Source organism: Bombus pyrosoma, linkage group LG4 (genome assembly GCF_014825855.1).
Source record: "Bombus pyrosoma isolate SC7728 linkage group LG4, ASM1482585v1, whole genome shotgun sequence".
NCBI classification, from domain to species: Eukaryota; Metazoa; Arthropoda; class Insecta; order Hymenoptera; family Apidae; genus Bombus; species Bombus pyrosoma.
This window is the reverse complement of record NC_057773.1, coordinates 12,687,927-12,709,535: the sequence shown is the minus strand read 5'-3', so window position 1 is coordinate 12,709,535 and position 21,609 is coordinate 12,687,927. Positions and strand designations below refer to the sequence as shown.

The 21,609-nt window shown below is 36.4% G+C and overlaps 1 protein-coding gene across 3 annotated transcripts in view; it reads right to left on the bottom strand.

Moving 5' to 3' along the window:
• LOC122566773 overlaps nt 1–21,609 on the bottom strand; it is a 642,331-nt gene that overhangs the window by 61,248 nt on the left and 559,474 nt on the right. For all 3 annotated transcript variants that reach the window (XM_043724480.1, XM_043724481.1, XM_043724483.1), the window contains one exon: nt 5,898–6,032. In XM_043724480.1, the coding sequence (XP_043580415.1) occupies nt 5,898–6,032 (135 nt within the window). The remainder of the gene's footprint in view (nt 1–5,897; nt 6,033–21,609) is intronic.

The following is a 21,609-nucleotide window of genomic DNA, read 5'->3' as shown; positions in this document are numbered from 1 at the left end:
GGATACTTTGAAAACTAAATTAATGAGACAACAATGGAAGTCTGCAACCAGTCTATTAAAATAACAACATGGTATAAAAACAAAAGCAGGGATGGGTCGGAAATACGTAAGAGAACAAAGACAAGAAAAATCCGATGTAAGTCAAGTATGAAACGGAAGAAAGGATGGAATGTAAGTGAAAGGAAAGGAAAGTATATTGGGAGAAAACGCAGAAATTTTTCTCGAAGGAAATAAATAAGACTGGAATTACACGAAGACGAAGACGAAGACGGGGGCACCGCAGTTTCCCTGAAAGCAAGTATTAAAATAAGAAAGAAAAAGGGAAAAGGAGCAGGAAAATACAGAGAGGTAGGAAAACAAAAGTTGTTCTTCGTTCTAAAGACGGAGGAAACGCGTGGAAAGCGGAGGGAAAGCGGAGAGAACGGCATTGCGAGGTTGTTCGAAAGAAATTTGAATCGCAATTACGGAATTAGTTTTTTTCCCTCTGTTCAGCCGGTGGTGCACGAAAAAACAACGGGCGAAAAATAAAACACCAACGGATGTGTATGTGCTCGGAGCCAGTGCGGAGCCACAGCCGTCGTCGTTTGCTACTTCCGGAACCCCGTGAATGTCGCCGACTAATTTTCCGGACTGCTCGCTGTTCAGACCACTTTCGAAACGGACGCCCTCCAGAACGCGATATTCTCGTTTAAAAATCTCCCTACGCTCGCGGATAATTGTCCGAAATGCGACTAAATGGATATTCGTTAGCCGCGTTAACTCTTTGACATTTCATTCCTTTGTACGTTCGAATATCCATTGACGCGTATAAGCGGCGAATTATGCCGAATTGTGCGGAATGGAAATTTATATGGACCAAAGGTGACCGTACTTTTCATTTTTTAAAGTAAACGATTAATACATTTGTTTCAAGTAAGGTATAATTCACATTTCCGAATAAAATTTTAAGACAGCGATGAATATTTTGTAAATTAAAATTGAAAAGGTTTTAAATATTTGGTGAAGAATAAACGAGATTACGTGATAACTTGATTTGTACAAAATTAATCTGAATTTAAGAATATTGGTCGAAGATGAACTAATCTGAAACGGCAAAAAATTCTTCTCCAATTGATTATTAATCAACACTCGTCTTTCCATTGTTTATGAATAGTTGTTCGCTTAATTCTTTCTAAAATGCTGAATAATTAATCTTCAAGAACAATTTTACTTGCATATTTCCTCAAATCCCAATTGCCACGCTTTATATATACACACACTATATATCACTACCTAATTATTCAACATTTCTATTTTATAAATAATTCTGCACCAAAAACCGAGTAATTATATATTCACTATTAATGCTTAGTTAGAACTGTTAAAGCCCTAGAAAATAAATAATGACTTAATCATTGGTTAATCTATATCAATTATATAAACATAAATAGTTTTAATATTCGAGTGAAACAAATTTAATTGTTTGAATGAATCATGAATATGATAAAGAGCTATGTATATATATATATATCAGTCGATGAATCTACCGTTTAACAAACGCAGCAAATCAGTATTATCACATTTCCAGGACGACCACGTACAACGATCATGAGATTTGCTTATGGATATATCGATTTATATATCGGTGTACGCCAGTGCGGAGAAATTCATCGTACAATCATCTGCCCGTGAAAGGTAAGTATTTTCAGGAGTTCTCTTATTCAGGAATTACCTAGCGTGTTTAACACAGAGAGGGGTGGGTACGGTGCAACTTCATAGTCAGCATGGTTTCCGGCTAACTGGCCTACTCAGATAAGCCGAAACGTAGCAAACTCCTACGGTAGATACGGTTAAGTCGACGCGATTCAGTTCCTCCGTTGGCAGAATTATCGAATTATCGCGTTCGCTACGCTTTAATTAGTAAATCCACAGAACGATAAGCTTATTTACGAAAAACGAAACGATTTAGAGAATTAAAATGCGAAAATTTATCGCGACTTCTTCTTCCGAATAAACATAATTCTTAGACATTTACATCTTAATCGCTTAAGATTCGTTATAGAACAAGATCATTCAAACATATTTTACAATTATTATATTCACGATTAATCTAATATTACGCATAGTTGTTAATATAATATGGAGGTTACACGAATTTTAATATGAAATATTAAATGTATTTTAATATATTTTTCATATAAATTTTAATATAAAATAATCGAAGAAGAGAATAATCGATAACTTGAAAAATATAGGTATTAAGTCTGTATACAATTATCAGACCTGAAATATTACCACACGAATGGCTAAAATGCCTACGGTGGATTTCAACGAATATTGATATTGATTTGGACAATTTTTCTAGTGAATCAAGCTATCCATTCGACGAAAGTCGTCCAAAATATTACCGCGAAGGTACAATGACTTGAAAGCCCTCGTCTCTCAACGAAGATGAAATATTCGGCTGCAGCCCTTCTCATTTTCCTCTGCCCCTATCTCGGTTTTCGATTAGAGAATCCATATAACCAATGTGGGAATCGATGGAGGCGAGCCATCATTCTGCAGTCTCATGTAAATCGATAGCACATCGTCGAAAATTGCAAAAAACTATCCGCCATTAGAAAAAAGGGATAAAAAGAGAAAGGCTAGAGCAAAACGTCAGGTTCGGTTGAAAACAGTGGGCTAAAGTAAAAGGAAGGTAAAAAAAGAAAGTCAAATGATAGAGAAAGCGAATTAAAATTGTCAGTGAAAGAATTATAATAAAAAATATTTTGAAAGAGGTACGTTTTTAATACGATTGTAATAAAAATGGAAAGTTTAATAGAATAAGATCTTTTAATGCGAAGAAATGAAAAAATGTGGCAAAGAGAAAACGAAAAGATGAAAGTGGAATAGTATGAAAGAAAGAAATTAGGACATGGTGCAAACAGATTGCCACAGAACGGCAACGAATAATAGGATAGATGAATGCACTGTAAAGTCTTTAGAAGGGATAAAACAATGATGAAAGTTAAGAGCGAACTGAACTAGGATAAATTGAACAGTAACGTTAAAAATGAAAATTATCTTCAACGCTAGAAAATATTCTTAACAGTAGAATATAACAATTGTTAAGTATATAGAATATGAAATTCTTAATACGAATGATTAGTACGTATATAAGAGAAATATCAAATAATTAAATTAGTGTTCAACGAGTGCCGTTATTAATAGAATTAATATATGCGTGGAAACAAAAATAATAGAAAAATTCAAGCGGCAATCTCATTACTCGCACCTAGTTATTATATGAATGCAAATACAAATGGTATGGAGAAATACTTTTGAATAATAGCTGTAAACAGCGCAGATGCCTAAAATCCACAGTCTGATTATAACATTAGTATCTCACTTTCTTCTTATGGAGACATGAAATAGGAGCGTGGCAGAGGCAAAGTCTCAATTAAAAAGAAAAAAAAAATAAGCAAACGATAGCGTCCAAAGCGAGACGACACAAAAATTGACGTTGCTTATCAGCGTGGAGCGCGTAGCTGTTCGAAATAAACGATTCCGGCAACCGTTCCATGAGCATCGAGCTCTCGAACCAGAGGCTCCACCCTTTCCATTCCATTCCTCGACCAGTCTCTCGTGCACGTCCGTTTTCGCCGGTCAAACCTCGACAAAAGCAGGCGGAGAAACGTAGATAAAGGTTTTAATTCCGTGCGAATGGATCAACGTGCGAAAATCGAGTGGGTGGGTCGGACGAGGTGCCGCGCATGGGAGGGTGGGAATTGCACAAAGGGGTGGTTAGGTGGGACCCGATTGATGGACTGGCTGAAACAATGGTTAACTTCGCAAGTAATCGCTTAATTCCTGGATTCCCGAACTACGTCCAACCGATTTCCGATTAAACTGTCTTCCCAGCTATCTTTCGTTTTTTCTCTTTTTTCCTTTTTTTTTCTTTTTTCTTTTTAATTCTGTTGATGGCATCGATGGCCTGCGGATTAGCTTCCGCCGCAACGATCAAATCTGCACGCGATATGAGCATGCGGATAATAAGAAACTTCAGCCACTTCAAACGCTCCCCATGTCGTGGCAATTAGGAAATTGTGGAGCTGTATTTAAGACATTTTTCTCCATTATTTTTAAACTTTTTAAGTGGTTTGTGGTACCATTTATAAGGATGTACCCTTTGACTATTTTTTAGCGTTACGAAACAGGAAGATTTATTTAAATCGTTAGAGATTTCAGTGTCTGGATGATACTTGTCACGTGGTGGATGTAATTGGTTCGAAGGTGCTACATTTTTATATTACAATTAGTGAGACACGTTTTATTTCTTTGTTGAAGTAATGCTAGAAATACGTGCAAAATATCGATACTATACTTTGAACCGTTTTATTCGTTAATACCCTTGGTACAGTATGAAGTTTTAAATTTAAATTGTTTGATATCATATTAAATTTCTAAATCATCGTAAAAATTTTTACGACATGAAAAATGAAAAATGTACGTGACCATCATACATGTATAACAAACGGATACCAAAAAATGAAACAAATTTCCAAATTAGGCAAAATGCATCCATTACTGTGTTCATTCAGCTACATCTTCCTAATTCCTCAATTAACATAAAATGAACTTAATTTCAAAGCTAGTAGGAATTGCAAACATCGTACATCAAGTAATATCGAAACGCACGTAGCAACCCTTCTGCTCCTTGCAAACTCGTTATCGATTAACGGAGGCAGTGAATCGTTACAAGTTACTTCTCTGGCGAACGATTGGGAAAATTTCCCCGAGCGTTCAGCCACTATACGCCAATAGCTTTTTCCCTTATTTTTCCGTGGAACCGGAGTATCTGGACGATATAAAGGTGGCCGCGAAATAAGGCGAAAGAAAGCAAACAATGCCCGCCGGCACGCTGAATGACTCACTTTGTTGCTTTCACTGCGAAACTTTCCTCGTCGAGGTACTTTTAAGGAAGTTTTCGAAGAATAGTAACGGCAATCATTGCCGAGCGAACGGCCGATTTGTTCTTGCCCACTCGGCCAACAACTCGTCGAGCTTTTTCCCCGGGTATCGCCACGTCCCGTGACGCTTGAAAGCGCGACTACATTTTTACGAGACGATTCTCTTACGTGTCTAAACCGTTCGAACGTTTTTGACGTATCCACTTGAGTAACTAAGTCAAACTGAACAATACAGTGCTTAACTTCTTAAGAACCAAGCAGTGAAATAGTGTGTAGAACCGAAGAAGGAAAACGTCAATTTTGTAATTTTATCAAACCGCAAAAAGTGTATCAGATTAATAGACACATCATAGAAGCTCATTACGCAAGTGGGGGGTGTAAAAAGAATGAAAGCATTAGTGATACGAAATATTTATAAAAACTTTTTATTTATATTATATTTTCTTTATTTATAAAACTGTTTTAAATTTCACAAAATTGCAGGATCTAAACGAAAGAAAAAGCAGCGAATAAAAATATGCCGAGCTACATTTAGAAATTCTTTTCAATAGAATTCAATCATGAAACGACCGAAAAGAAATTCCACATGATTCAATGTTGCGTTGACTCTGGTCCTTAATACATTCGCTTTGACGCAGACAATAAAAAGAAGAAATATCTTTAAACGAAAATGGAAAGAATAATATACGAGCAGCTCCTCTGATCTCAACTATTCTATTAAAGTTAAAATATAGACTATGTAGAAGTCCTTTACCGATTAATCAACGGAGAAAACACGCTTCTATTTTCGTTCTTGTCACCCTTCCTATTCTTTATTTCCTTCATTTTTCATTACATTCATCTATACTAATGACAAAAATTTCAGATCCCATTTAGAATAAATAACTAGTGATAAAATAACGAGTCACTTCTCGCAACTTGTATAATTTTTAATTGACAAAAAACTCGAAGAATGGAATTACTCACGTGTTCTGTATTTATAGCAGCACCGTCACGAATATCTTGATGATCGGCACCAGAACCATTGACCATACCAGAACCGGCGCCAGCACTTCCGCTTCCTTTTCCACCCACACCGCCAGCTGGTGTTTGTGGCAAGCTCTGGAAAACAGAGAAATAGTATTGAAATAATTTATTGAGAGACGAGAAATTTCTTAACACGGACACACATTAGTCGCGCTATAAACAGCTTTTTATACGATTCTTATCGAATTATTCTTTTTACATAAGGAAACACGATTTTTAATTTTCATTTTAATATCAACAGAGTTATCAAGTATTAAATTAAATAAATTGTTTTATGCGAAACACTGGATACATGAATTTACTGATAAAATGTAAATAAAATCAGTTACTTTAATGAAACAAAACGGGGCAAAATTGAAGAAGATAAAGTTTAAAGTTTAAAGCGCTATTTGAATTACAAGCGTGATTTACTTGAACAATTTGTAACAGAACAATAAACGAAACCACTGCACTTTATTCCCATTTCCTTGCTTCATTTCTCATCTTTCACCGTCGAACGATCTATACATCTCTAATGGAACCCGCCTGTAGTTGCATTCGCAGAAAATCAATCTTCGTTGCTTGCAATCAAATATAAATAAAATGAAATAGCTGTCAAAATGTATTTGTATTAAAGCAACGAAAATAGGTAGGTACAAAACACACCATTCATACTTTTAGTTACAACGTTTCCCATAAATTCTTTATTAAAACTATTTTTGTAAAATCAGGGGATCGTCGTTCTTCAAGTAATTAATTAAACCACTTCGTAATTAATTATCCTACAATTTATTCCTAAATCTCGAAGTTTGAAACAATCAAGATGATGTACGAATATATGTACACACCTGTAATAGCTGTAATATATTGAAATTATTTTTAACATCCATAACGATTAGTAATTTGACTAACATCTTATTGAAAGTAATTAGAGCACCTTGATTGTAAAATCCAAGAAATTTCAGTAAGAAAAATAAATACGTCCGACAGAAATATCAGAGATGAGATTAAATTAATTATTGGCACAAGAAATATACAATTCTTTCTACGTACCTAGTACGATCTTTGGCTAAAAAATTTAACTATCCTTTTTACCGTATTTGCGTTCTCTTTAAACCCTCGATGGATGTTGTTCGTTAATTTCCCTACAACAGGATTTATAAGCGGTAACAGAAAACCAGAGATCCAAAATAAGACGGTATGCAAAAATTACGACGATATAGTGGCGCAATTTAAAGTTGTAAATTACAGGAGGAGAAAGAAACGCGGCCAAGCGAGCCACGGTGCTATTTGTTCGCCCCGTTTCCTTAGCAGAATCTGCGCTAAAATCTTGTCTCGATTTTACCCCTTTCACCCGTTCGTTTCTTTCATCCGGGAAACCTTTTCTCGAACTGTTTTCGCCGTGTATTTCTGGCTCCAGCTTTCTCGCCTTCTTCCGTAGCGAGCGAACAGCTTTTATGAGATGGATTAGATGGGGCAAAGATGGTCGTAAAGGGAAATTTCGTCGAACGTGTTTGCACGTTCTTATTTCTTTATAGCGGAAGAACGTGGTACACAATGATGGTACTTTGAATTTATTTTATTATTTTTGAAATTTGGGATTTAGTTAAAGTTTAACATTTAATGATGTTTTAAAGAAATTACATAACATAATCATTTTAATTCGTATTTTATATTCTACACATTGAATTTCATTTATTATCTTTATCAGATAAATCATAGAATACGAATTAAAATAAAGTACCTTGAAGTTAAACAATATAATGGTGATTAATTTGAGCTTTTATTCCAATTTGTATTATTTTTATAAATTACTATAAATAAACAAATAAATTTATTAGTAATATAAGATACGTATCGACGAGGTTCGAAATTAATTATTTAACTTTTAGTTTACTTTGTACGTTATATTATTCTTTGGAAATTATTAGAGAAATTATTATAATATGTAAATGTAAAGAAAATAGTATCGTATTTGTAGATTGCGAGAACTATTAGTATAATATATTGCCTTAACGCATTTTAACTACGGAACAATGCTGTGCGATGCCATTAAACTAAAAGCAGAATTGTCTGGCGCTAGTTTCTATGAATATACGAACCCATTCCATTATCAAAGTGTACCTCATCGATTTCAATAATACATAGATTAAATGTACATATTCATGGAAGAAAATTTTATTTAATGCACGATAAATTGTATATTTAGGAAAGAAATAAGAGGAAAAAGAAATAAAAATATGATTAAATTATGATTATTTCAAAATATTTCATCGATGTTATTTCAGATTTTAATGAAATATAAAAAAGAAGAACGCGACTGATTATTATCCATATTGAATTATTATAAAAATATTGAAACGCTGAACAAACATTTTAATGCAACTTTCTATTATTGCACATACAACATACAACTACACGCACGTAGATGTAATGCGTAGTAGACGTATATGTAATTTACTAAACTAAATTTGCAATGTGTACCGATCGTGCATTAGAGATGCTACGAGCATTTGTTACTATCATAAGTTTTTACCATGTTAAAAGATAATATAAATTACATTTTACAAACAAATTACTTCGCTTTAATAAAGTAATATAGATAACTGAGGATCATTTATAACTTTAACTTCAGTTATATCGCAAACTGCGAATACATTTATCTATTTACTATAGATTTTCGTGCGATGTTTGGGGAATATCCTGTATCTGCCAATGAAGCATTTTAATAGCACTTTAGCTGTTTAGACATAATGCATTATCAGTTATCTGAGACGCTTAATTGTACGAGTTAAACTTTTCCAATAATTACATCGCTCAAAATGTAATAAATGCGGAAACACGAGTATTACATTACAAGTATTATCACATATATAACATCAAGTAAAATATAATACATAGTTAAATAAAAATACATAAATATTAGTTGGTTTTCCGAACAACGAATTCGACAGAAGAATATCCTATATTCATAAAGACAAATATTGCAGCTACGATTTACAATTCCTTCGATATATATACGAGGTTCAACATTATCTCGCCAAAATAAAAAGAAAAAAATCTCCGATTAAAATCTCCAATATTTCTTGCAAAATTTCGTTTCATAAAAACCCGTAATAAATATCCTACGAACTGTTCCAACAACCCAACAATACCCACATAAACAATTCAGAGGAACATGAAGCAATTCTCATATTACCTCCTCCACTTGGAGATTAACAACTACCGAACTCTAAAAAGTCGTGTTCATGATTTCTGTGCGATCCAATCAATGGTTTTTAAGGAGGTACGGGAATGGGCCACAATTACGAGGACGGCATGAAATGCCACGACATTTTGCACGCAATATCACGGTTTAATGACGCCAGCCTCTTAACGAAGGATTATGATACGCTCGTTAGATCTCTCATCGAGGGGAACTTTTCCATATCCTAGCGTTAATATCGATCGATCGGTTAATTCCAGAGAATAAGTAAAAACTAAACATAATCGCGGTACGACAAAGCGTGACGTTAACGGCAAGTGACTTCTGAATTACATCAATCTTTTTTCATTCTTCGTCGACGAATATATTGTTGCGCAAGAAAGATTGATCGTTTTTTAAACGTCTGTTCCTCCATGGGGAGAAACAATGAAATCAATCGGAACGAGAACGTGGTTATTGTACTTTATATTATTCCGAATGAATTGCATGAAATTAGATGGTAATAGCGCTGATAAATGAGGCTAAGGAAAAGAATGAGAATACAGGGTATAGCGAGGGGTGAAAGATATGAATACCATAGATGTGAAGATATTGTATCTGGGACGTAGACATTTATATATAGAGTTCAATTGTTTGAGAAATAAAAATGATCGAAGCCCGGATATTTGAAACTAAAAATCAAAGAAACGTTATTCCCCTCAAATCACACTGTATATACAAGCTTTATATACAAAATTTGCTAGAAACGGTGTAGCAGTATTATACAGTGAGTTTTTAGATATATTACAACCTAGTTGGATATACTAAAAACGAGCACAGAGTGTTGTGTTATTTATGGAATACAATATTATTCGATGGTATTTTTAATTAATTATAATTGCAATTTAGCCTATGATAGAAATACAATTACAATTTTGTTAGAAAATACTGAAATGTCAAATTTGTTTCTATCTGCACTTGTATCTTATGCAACATGATTTTCTTTAAATATATATGAATTTTAAATTGCAAATTTTTATATTTTCAAAAAATTGCCTGATTAAATTTTGGGTGTACGATACTTGTTTCAGGACACTCTCACTAACAAGGAGTGAAATAAATACGTAAGAGAAATGATATTGGTTAAGATCAGATTGCGAAATGGATATCCGTTGAATCTGATTGAAACAGAACTCCTAACAACTGAAAAATGAAACAGGAAATTTAATCGAGCATTCGTTTTATTCAGTGGTCGACACGTACATGACGGTGAAATTGTTAATATATTTTCTGTGCAAACTGCAATATCGATCAACTGCATAGAAAATGGAAAGAGTTTCTGCTTTGATCTGAAAAGGAAGAATAGACGTACGTACCAATCAGTACGTAGTTCAACATAACGTTTCGTATCAGTACTGTCACATTCATTTTATTCCATACCTACACGCGAAATTTCTTTAATCACGGTCCCACGAGGTACAACCATTTACGCAGCCGCGTTATTTATTCATAAAAAGGGAGAATAAAAAAAGAAGTAGTGGAAATTTTTAACAAATAGGTGTACACAGAACATAAATGAAAAATATACAAATTCTTTTTCCAAGGAAAACGATATTTATTCTTCGAATTTTTCGAATACACTTTTAAAATATTATTTCCTTTTAATTTACCTAATTCTTTCTCCTATGTTAATTCAACTATTTTTTGCTACTTCTGTCAAAATAAAACGAATGATTTACTTCATGGGATGACAAGTAAATTAATTTACTTTTTGTATAAAATATTCATGAAACATTTATCTTATACATTATTCAAACAATTTAAAAAAAATAACTCTAAGATGATATTACTTGATTTGATCCAGTTTATAAAACCACCTAAACATGAAACTGCAGAAGCATGAATCTGGACCCTTCGCGTAGCTTTTCAATCCAGCGAACAAAGGTGTGTAATTAAAAAGGAAGGAAAAGAACGTAATTACGAAATCAAGAATCACGTAGAGACCAATCCATTAGCGTCTCTCATCGTAGAAGCATCCGGACCCGGTCATTCAGCCTCAAATTACCCTCGTGAAAACGCGGCTAGAAACGCGGATTTAATTGCTATCGTTCTCCGTTTCCTAAAATCGAGGACGCGTGGTACGCGTGATCGTTCACGGTAATCATAAAATCAATAGCAGTCGAAGCAACACACCGGAGGTAACGTTGAATGGTTCGAAGAGGAGACAAGAAAGACGCCAGAACGCCGACGACGACGACGACGACGACCACGATGACGGGGCTCGGTTCCATTAAAAACGCTTTCAAGAATGGAGGTCGCGAGTCGATAAAGCGATATTTGGCCTTCCTTAATGGATCGCGGCCGATCGAATAGCACTTTGTAGGTGGAAAAGAGGAGTTGCCAGGTCGATAGAGAAGAACAAGGCTCGAACAAGTGGAAGGAAACGAAACAGAGAGGGAATCGGTACGCGAGAAGTAGCAAGAGAGTGTCGGTAACGAAAGCGAAGACTGGGTGCAACCTCGAGGCCACCCATTCCTGCTACTCACCCCATTCTACGCTTCGTCCCCCACTCTCTCAGCTTTTATTTCGTGTATTGGTAATAGCATAGAGTGCTTCTCTCTCAAAGTAATAGAGGCTTGAAGACCCTTTAAGTGACGTTCGCCACTTTACTATCGCTCTTTATTGACGATCCTCCCCCTTCGCCGCTCCCTTTATTCCACGCTCCATCCACCTCTGGTATCTTTTATCGGTCGCGAGTAAAAAAAGCACAGGCAACCCTACCTGTCGGATATTTCTTCCTCTTTGTTTTTCCTCGAGGAAGTTGATAGTGGAAGGTCGTTCGAGATAGTTTCATTTATACGATGATGGAGCGATCTAGAAGGAAACTGGAGTCGATGATCGAGTATCGGCGAGATCGTTTGAATGGAGGAAGTTGGGATATTAAAGAAATACAAAACTGGCGTTCTTTTTTCTTTTAATTTGAGATTATTATACAAGTAATTGTGGATATTTCTTTCGTAAAAGCAATTCCGTTTATTTTTATGACAAAGTAATCATGTTTTTAATAAAAGTGTTGGAAGAAAAATTAATGATCGAAAAATTAATGTAATATTACTATCTCTAAATTTTATCTCGTTACGTTTGAAACAGCAACACAGTCATTATAGTTAAGCATTTAGAATTTCCTTCTTATGTTTCTGACTACTAGTTATCATTTTCTATAAAATTCGAGAAAACACTGCTTCGCTCTGGCGACGAAACGTTTCCTTTCCTGCGATCTCTAACGTTGCATCAACGTACTACGGGATCGTAGCTGAAATTCAGCCGGCTGATGCTTCTTTGAGATAGTTCGCGTGTTTCTTATTTTTGGAAATTGGGAATGAGAATATTTCGACCCGTAACTCGCGCGCGTTTCCGCTTGCCGCACTCGGCGGGATACGAGCTGCTTCTTTTCGCCGCACTTGCAACGCCTGTCTTAGGTATTGCGCCAACTATGCCCGCGGAAAAGTTCACTCCGTTTGCAACTCATCTACGCTGAGTATGCGATATGTTTTACACGTCAAATCCCCCAAAATACTGTGGAATATTAAAAACTTGTTTAATTTCTTGAAATATAATTTCCAATAATTATGCCTAATGGAGAATTGACAGAAGCTGAGACTTATTCCGCAACAGCTCACAGAAGTATATGAATATTTCTATTACACTATCTAACGTCCATTATTCAGTCAATATCATCGCAGATATTATACTAACTTTTGCACGATCTATGTTCGAGTTTATAGTAAAAAATCAATCTCCAACCTTCGATAACTCGACTGTCCCTAAAAGTTTCTATAAAATGTCATAAAAGAAAGTCCAACTATTTCATCTCATAATTGAAATACCAAACAGTGAATAAATAAAAATAGCAAATACTTAAATTAAAAGCTTCAAATTACTTTCAATGTTCACTCTCGAGAACGATAGCCACGTCTACGGCTATGAACCCGATGTACGCGAGGAAGATTAACACCTCTCGATATTCTTGTTTTTTAAAACGCCTGTGTAACGACGTCGTTAAACGTCATTTAAACAAGCGGGACGACCCGATCAGCGTCTCGTCGGGGAGTCGATCTTCGAATTTCTCGCTGACGAAGATCCATTATTTCCGGCCGCGCTTTCCTGGCTCCCTGTACACGATTACGTACGTTTGCAGATTGGATCTCGGCGACGCGATCGTTTCCAAGTTATGGCTTTTCGATAAGTGGAGAATACACTCCTTGCGAGATTATACTTCGGGTAGTCTAGCGCACGCGTATGCATACGCGAACCTAATACGTTCCAAAGAGCACAATGGACGAAAGTTCGTCTGCCTCGCAGCAAATCCTCTCAATTTCCTGATCGAGTCCCCAGATACGAGATACAGCCACGTATGTTCGACGAAAAATCTCATAAATTTGATGATCGACGTTTCTAAGAACGAGAAAGAATTATGGTCATATAAAAAAAGACCGAAATTTACATTGTGGCGTATAAAAATATACCGTGCAAAAGGAATCGAGGACGAGGAGACTTGTTAAAGAGTTTTATTTTTATCCGCGAACAGAAAGGGAAGTTTCATATTCAACGAAATATGATAGAAAACTATTTTAATTTTATGGTTAGCCACGATCTTTGACCTATCGATGAATAGGGGAAGAAACGTTGTTTCGATCTAATTCAACTTCGAAATTCTTAGAAAATTGTAACATTTAACACACATTGTTTAAATTTACAAAATTAATCGGCATGATTCATGAATGGCTCGATTACCCTCTAATGACAGTCACAGTAAATTCTATTCTAAATACATAGCCACACCAATTCCATGATAATAAGGGAAAGGAGATAAAAAATCACCTAAGAAACAGAACTGCATCTACATCCAGAAAACATCAGGCAAATTTGCATTCTTGTTATTCGCCATCAACCTCCGTAACACCATTAACTCTCCGCGTGGTAGGAATAGCAAATTCCGTGCCACGTTAAACTTCGTAGCAGAACCGAACTGTTAATCGATCTTCGAGAACGCTGTAGCCTTCGAGTTTTCTGATCGAATCGCTCGGTAACTTTCGTCCACCTTCGACACGAACGTTCTCCATCCGCTTTTATCGTTGCGCGTGTCCTTGGTTCTCTCGTGCAGCGATTCGTCTTTATCAAACGCGGTAAAAGCAAAGAGTGACACGGGTATAGGACGGGTTGCCGCGTAGCCAAGAATTCCTCGTGGAGACTGAATTCTCTTCAGACGAACACTGCAAAGTGCAGCCTAAAAGAGCAGGTAACTCGTTTTTGTGAAACTTCGTGTCGGAGAGGTGGGAGAAAGACGCGAGGCAGAAACGTGGAAAGGGCCACGACGAAAGGAAAACGGAAGGGTCTTTGCCGTTCGAAAGATTAAATCGCCGTGAACATATTTATTCGGCCTTTCAAGCGCAGGCCATGGATACCATATTCCTTCAAATGGGATTTTATGGAGCGTGCGGTACCGCGAACACCCTCTTCTATAGCGATCGATGCAAATTGACGTTTTGTGCAATCGTTTCCGTCGCTTCGGTTATTCAAAGACTTGCGTTTCATGGAAACTCTGGTGATACTTCGATGAGTTCCTTTAAAAGTTTACGTTTGTTAGTATAAGTTATGTTTCGCGGACTAAGATGTAATAGCATAATAGACGTGACTAGCAAAGTGTAAGCGGAAGTGGAAGAATAATGTGACGTCGAATGGTAATTATCGATACAACTATCAGAGTGAGCAAAATTATTTCTTAATATTTCATAGAAATTTTGTAGGTTAAAATTTTTTTTATTATTATTTAATTTGTACTTTGCAATTTGTCCAGCTGAACATTCGGTAAATTTCTCTAGCTTTATTGCTAAATAACATGTGAATGTTTACCCCAAGCGGAATACCATCTTCGAGTTATAGGTTTAAATAGCGATGAATTTGAATGATTTTTTATGAAATTACATACTTGTCTTCATGTCATTGATACAGATTTTGTATTTTAGTCGCATCACTGGTTGAAATTTTTATTATTTGTACGTAATTTAGGTATGTTGCGGCACAAAACCGTGAAGAAAGTTCCAGGATTGAAGCGCACTGAAACTTACGGAAGAGCGCAAGAGTCTTCGGCAAAAAAAGTACTTTTTCTTCCGGAGACCTCGGCCCACAAAAGAAAGAAACGAAGAAAGCTCGGGACAAAGAGTACGAGTCCGGTCCAGGCAACGCGCGCTAGCGATATTAATAAAAGTACTGTTAAATTAATACGCCGAGTATTCCTCTGCCATCCTTCACGTCCTACACCTCGGGTGTATTGTTTTTAACGCCTGAACAAGTATTCGCTTGTATCTACTACAAGCGAAACTGCAGTCAATTCGAGCAACCTTGCTCGTGCGACGGATTCTCCTTGATATTTTCAATTTTTCTTCCGCAGCTGCCACACTCGAGGAAATTATTATTAACAACAGGATCGTGACACGGCAAACTTGGAAGGCTGAAATTATTTTTCTTCGAGTGCTGCTTGATCGCCACAGAGTGGCTTGAAAACGTTTCATCGCACGACGGACGCTTAAGGCTAATGACTTTCTGTATCGCGTTATGAATTTTAATGAGATTCATAATTACAGCTCGTGACTTTCACCTCACGAAAGGAATTAAAGATGAAACGCAAAGGGTGGAAAGTGATCAATCATTACAGTCGCCGATCTTTTCTTACTTCCAACGTTACGAACTTCTCTTCACGAAGACATATGTATACTGTAGTTCATAAATATTGGAACACCTTCGGGCTTCATATAAAATGTGGTTAATTGATAAATTGGTTTAAATTATCAATGAAATAAATAAACGACCACGACTTTGCATTCATACAATATATATATATGACAGTGTTTCCATATATAGTGGACAAACGAAAGTTTATAAAATAAGAAGCGTAAGAAGACATGATAATTTTATGAAATGGATCTATGTTTAATAAGAGCAACGGCTAAATAAAATATATAGGAGAATAGGAGACTGTTATCAAAATGGTAAGAAATATATAGTACAAAGGCTACTAAAATTCATAGTGTATCGATATTAAACTATCTTTTATCCGTTATTATATGTAATAACTTCAGTATTCATCAACGTTCACTGTAAATCTGTAATTATTTTTCTTTCAATGTTTTACCATGTGTGACAAAATCAGTATAGAAATCCAACGTTTTACTTTGCATCGTTCTTTAAATTCTTCATGAAATAAATTAAAATTCCAAAATTTCAGATCAAATGTCCTCTTCATTCTTTCCCAGACAGAACAAAATCAGTCACCAGGAAGATCTACCTCGCAATTCCAGCAGATTCTCATTAAGATCTTTTAGCAAAGTCGGTTCACAGGTATAAAATATGGTCGTGGCGCCGGGCGAATAAAACTGCAGCTTCTCGATACGGAACAAAAGTTCCAGCTTCTCTTGAAAATGGAATAAAATTTCACGAAGGAGACACGAAGCCAAGAGAACGAAGAAATCCTCTTTAATCCGTCCGCTCGACGTCCGCGTGCTAAGTTACGATATTCCAGGTTACTAGCCGAGCTAGACGAGAAAGGTCACGACTTTGAGATCGATCCTTTCTGGATCGATAATGAAACTTAATGCCAAAAGCGTTAATACAAACGATCTTGGCTTTCGTTCGTCGATAAACACAGGTAGTCGCTAGCTGGTTTAAACGAATAAGGATCAAGCCTCTCGCCAGAGAGAACAGCGACCGGTGGCACGGCCATCTTGCCCAAACTACGAAAGTTTAATTACCTGTAAAACGTACGAACCAACGGAACGCTCGACGAGGCGTTAAGATTGTTAAGAAATTTTGTGTCCTCGACGAACCGTGAAACGAATGCCGATTTTTTTCATTGCTTTTTTTTCTTCTTCCCTTTTTTTTGGTGTCTATCGTGTGTGAATAATTGAATCGTGTGAAAGTGTGTTGGCTGATGGTTAATTCAGTGAAAAAGATTTCTTCGTTCGAGTTTGTTGCTTTCAGTGGAATGTGACTTATGACGAAACTTTTTAGGAAGAATAATAAGCGTTAATTGAACATTGATTCTTGTAAAAGGTCTCTTGTTAAATATTTGGAATTTGTTTAGTAATATAATGTGTAGGTTTATTGAAAAATTGAGAATAATATGGAATATAATTTATAGAAGAGTTTATGTCATTTCTACTTATATAACAAAATTTATATTTTTATTATCAACACCAACCCTTCCAAAAATTCCATGACACAATTTGACCTCCACTGAGTGTCGCTAATAATTATTTATATTTGATACTTATGTTTAATAATAATGTATAACTAATTGCATAACTTATTAACTTACAGTGACATAATTAAAAAAAAAAAAAACCCCACCAGTGATACCTTTCATGATTACTCTCAGACACCAATAACGAATTACATCTCAAATTGCTGTATATTCAACATGTGCATCGAGCTTCGCAGAAATCAGCCAAGGAATCTACGTTGAGAAACATCGCTCACCGTAGTCATAATTTTCCTCCTTCAGTTGCTGTTCATTGTAGGATCGCAATTCCCAGGAACTCGCTATTTTCATCGCACATTTCGCCGTCTCGCGCTTCTCCTCGTGATTTTCCTCGCGGTCGTTTTCACCCTCATGGCGAGCAACGGTTGTGTCGCAGCTAAAATGAACTTCCTAACTGAACTGAAATATCCGTTATGATCTGCATTCTCGTTGGTCTGAGTGGAAAAACATAAAGAGGAACGAGAAAAATAAGGAGTAAAATGTTAGAGGCGCGAACATGCTTGTGAAAGGGGTAGTAAAAGATACGTATCCATTGTAATAAATTTCTAGTCGCACTTTCACTTGTGTTCCTTTTCGCGATTAAGTCATCTACAAGGACTAAACGTCAGCCATAAATCAGCTTACACGTCCTAATCAGCCCGTCTTCGAAGCCGACCACGCAACAACCCCTAACGTGCTAACGACCGGGAGCTCATCTTATCAAGATATTAATTAACATATTACACAAACTACGCCATAAGACGCTTGCTAACCCGAGAGATCCACATCACTATCTACCTTGACAGCTGCTACTGCACACAAAGTTCATTGGAAAAAGACAAATAATCTCGACAGACGGACTACTCGTGCAAGACGACTGTGAATTGAATAAAATATGAAAATCGGGGCATCGAGAAGGGCTGAGCTTTCGAGGCAAGAGCTTCCAGAAACGACTATAACGATTTTCATGGTAAACATTTGCCCATAGCTCACGCTTGCTGTTGCGGTTCAAGTTAAATTGCCTTCAAAATTGCATCCCCTCGGCGTTATAATGGTAACCCAGGCCTGACTCGGATCGTTCGCATAAATTTCACCCGGTGGCCTCTGCCAGAACTCATGGCAGTTTGGCCGCGTCGGTAATTGACCGATGACAACGATAAACAGCAAGTCTTATGTTGATCCATCAACGATCACGACGACGAAACGTTAGAACCTGTTCATCGCGCCATTTCCACCCCTGTTATTTTGTTTGCCAGCTATTTCAGGAATTTACCGAATTTGGCACGTTACAGTGACCTTTTGTCCCAGGATTCGCGAATTTTGTAACTTTATTGGACTCGTGAGCTTGTAGTTTATCGACATGAATCCTGGATTTATGTCTCGCGAGAGGATCGCGAAGTGTTTATTTCACTCTAGCGAGATTGTGGTCACTTGTAATTTAATTACTTTTACGTGAGAACGTTTTGTGAATACGGTGATTTATTTCAATATGATTGTCACGTGATATTTTATTAATAGTTTTGATAGAAATCTTTGATAAGTAGAAGGAAGTGATTTAACTTTGCGAATAAGAAACGTTTGCTGTGGTTATTTTTAATTGCAATTATTTTATGCGAATTTATTACGATAATTTCCAATGTTGAATCTAAGTACAAGTACGGCAATAGCATTAAATATTCGATTAGAACTGAATTTTCAAAGATCTATTTTCTTCGTCGTATTAGAAAGCCTTACCGTATTAAATATTAAACATTATATTGAAATTAGGTTTAAATTTTGAAATGTACTTTTATGCAAATCTAAAACGAGGGTTGAAAATTATTTGCTTATTATAAGACGCTATATACATACTTGAAAAAAATATTGAGAACACTGGTACACATTGATTTGTTCGCTCGCTAAACTACGGAGCTATAGGATTAACGATTACTTCGAAAGAAAGCTGTAATTTTCTCGTGTATGCATATTAATAGAAGATTAAAGATAAAAAAACGCGAGCAAATAACAGCACCAAAATTACACCTGCGTGATATAACGTAGAGATGAGAAAATGCAAGATACATCAGTCCATGAAAAAACATTTAAAGCCGCTAATTACTACGATAGCTAATTTTATGTAAACTTTGTTTTCCACGGGAGCTGCGCTGCTTATCGAACAAAATTCAACATTAATTTAACTTCTCATATTTACATAATAAAACGAACAAATATTTCATTAAACTGCTAAATAAAAAATTAAAAAGAAAAAAACAGAAAACCAAATATTTCCATTCGATGAAAACAATAAACAATATAGCGAACCAATAAAAATAATACAAAATAATTCATAAATCATAATTATTATACAAATGACGAGTGTGCATAAATTTGTTTTTCAGGATGGGTAGCTCAAGAAATGGACAGTTTGCTTTTTTATCGCTTGCAAAGTTTTAAGTACAACGTCGTATTTTCTCATTAATTTCGTGGTAAGATAAATATCCCCGAGCTGATTTCGTAAATAGGAATCCAGCGATTTGCTTGCATTAATCAAAAGGAAGCAAAGACGACGGAACATCGATATACGTTACCGCCTGTGCTCGAGAAAGCATGAAATATTTCTGTAAGTGAGACGTCGCGACGACTGGTCTTATCCTTAGACTGATTTCGAAAATCGCGTCATTTTTCTGTATCTACGCTGAGACGGCAGACTAAGTAAAATAGCAGAGAATCATTTATGTGGAGGAAATAGCTTGAAGCAAGTTTTTCTCAGGCTTACAACGAAATAGTTCTTCATATGACGTTTCGTGCTTTGATCATAATATTTCTAGAAATGTTCAATTGAAATGTTCATTGTCGTCTTAATCCTATTAAGAAATAATTATTAAATTAAAATACGAGTAAGTATTTAATTAATACTAAAATACGATATATTAGCATTTGAGAATTAAAGTTGCAATAAATATGCAATTCTATCAACTTAATTCGATTTGATGTTACATTCGTTACTCCTTGTAGCCGCCACCCCGAATATCATGGAATCACATAATTATAAATATCTTAATATATCTTACTTCTGACACTTTATACATTTTCGCATTTGCGTTCATGTTTATCCTACTAAATAGTAAGGGCACGCAATATTATTCAGAATTCCTTACGGTATCGCTCTCGAAATACAAACCAAAAAGTCCATCTGAACAAAAACTTCTACACAATCCTATATTATACAAATCCAGCAGCCAGTTTCATCTTTTATCCGGACACCACCAAGTCGCAGGCACGATATTTCCATCGTTCGCGGCTAGCTGCTTGAATAACTCTCCATCTAGTGCAGCAACAAAAGCTTGCCAAATAAGGAGAAGAAAGTAAGGCGACTGTGAAACAAAACCACGGCTGGTTCAAAAGCTTGAAATTCTCGAGCGAGTGGCGCGATACGAGCGGTGCCCGTAAGGACTTCCTGGTGTCCAATTAGAAGACGAAAATCCATTTAATACGACCAAGGCTCGAAAAGCTCGGGCGCTGGATATTCCGTGGCGACGAACTTGTCCTCCTCCTGACAAAGTGTCGGATTCCGAGATAAAGGCACAATCACAGTCGCTTTCTCCGCTTTATATTTAGCAATCCGTGGACGTCTCGTCGGAGTCTGGTGTCCGCCGTTGGTCCCTCGGAGATACTCGAGACAACGGCCACCAGAAGAAGCCAGAAACGAGAAGGAGGAGGAGAAGGAGAAAAGGGGTTGGAAGAAGTCGAAGGGAGAACGACGAGCACGTAGGGCGCGATTGAAGTGGACAATGGATGTTCTGTCGGAGCACAAAGGCTCTTCTGTCGAAACCGGCGCCATCCGAGATACTCGTCTGAGAAACAGGGACGAGCCGAGGTCCAAGAGCCCCTGGGATTCTTAGTAATAAGACACGGGGCTATCGCACGGGGGTGAAATACCGAACAAAGTCGTCCTCGTACAAGCGTTAATTCTTAAGCAGCGAATCATTTCAACGATCCTTCGAACCGATACAGTGGACCTTCTTTGCCCTGGGCTTTTACGATGTAGGGTTTGGAGATTGGTTTTATATGGTTTCGGTTTAGAGACGTTTTAGGGAACGTTTGAGGAGATTGAGGATGATGAGGAATGGGATTGGATCGTGATACAGTGTAGTTTGGTTAATTTCGCGAGTAAATGTTTGCTTGTAAAGAATGCGCGCGTTATAGAATATTTA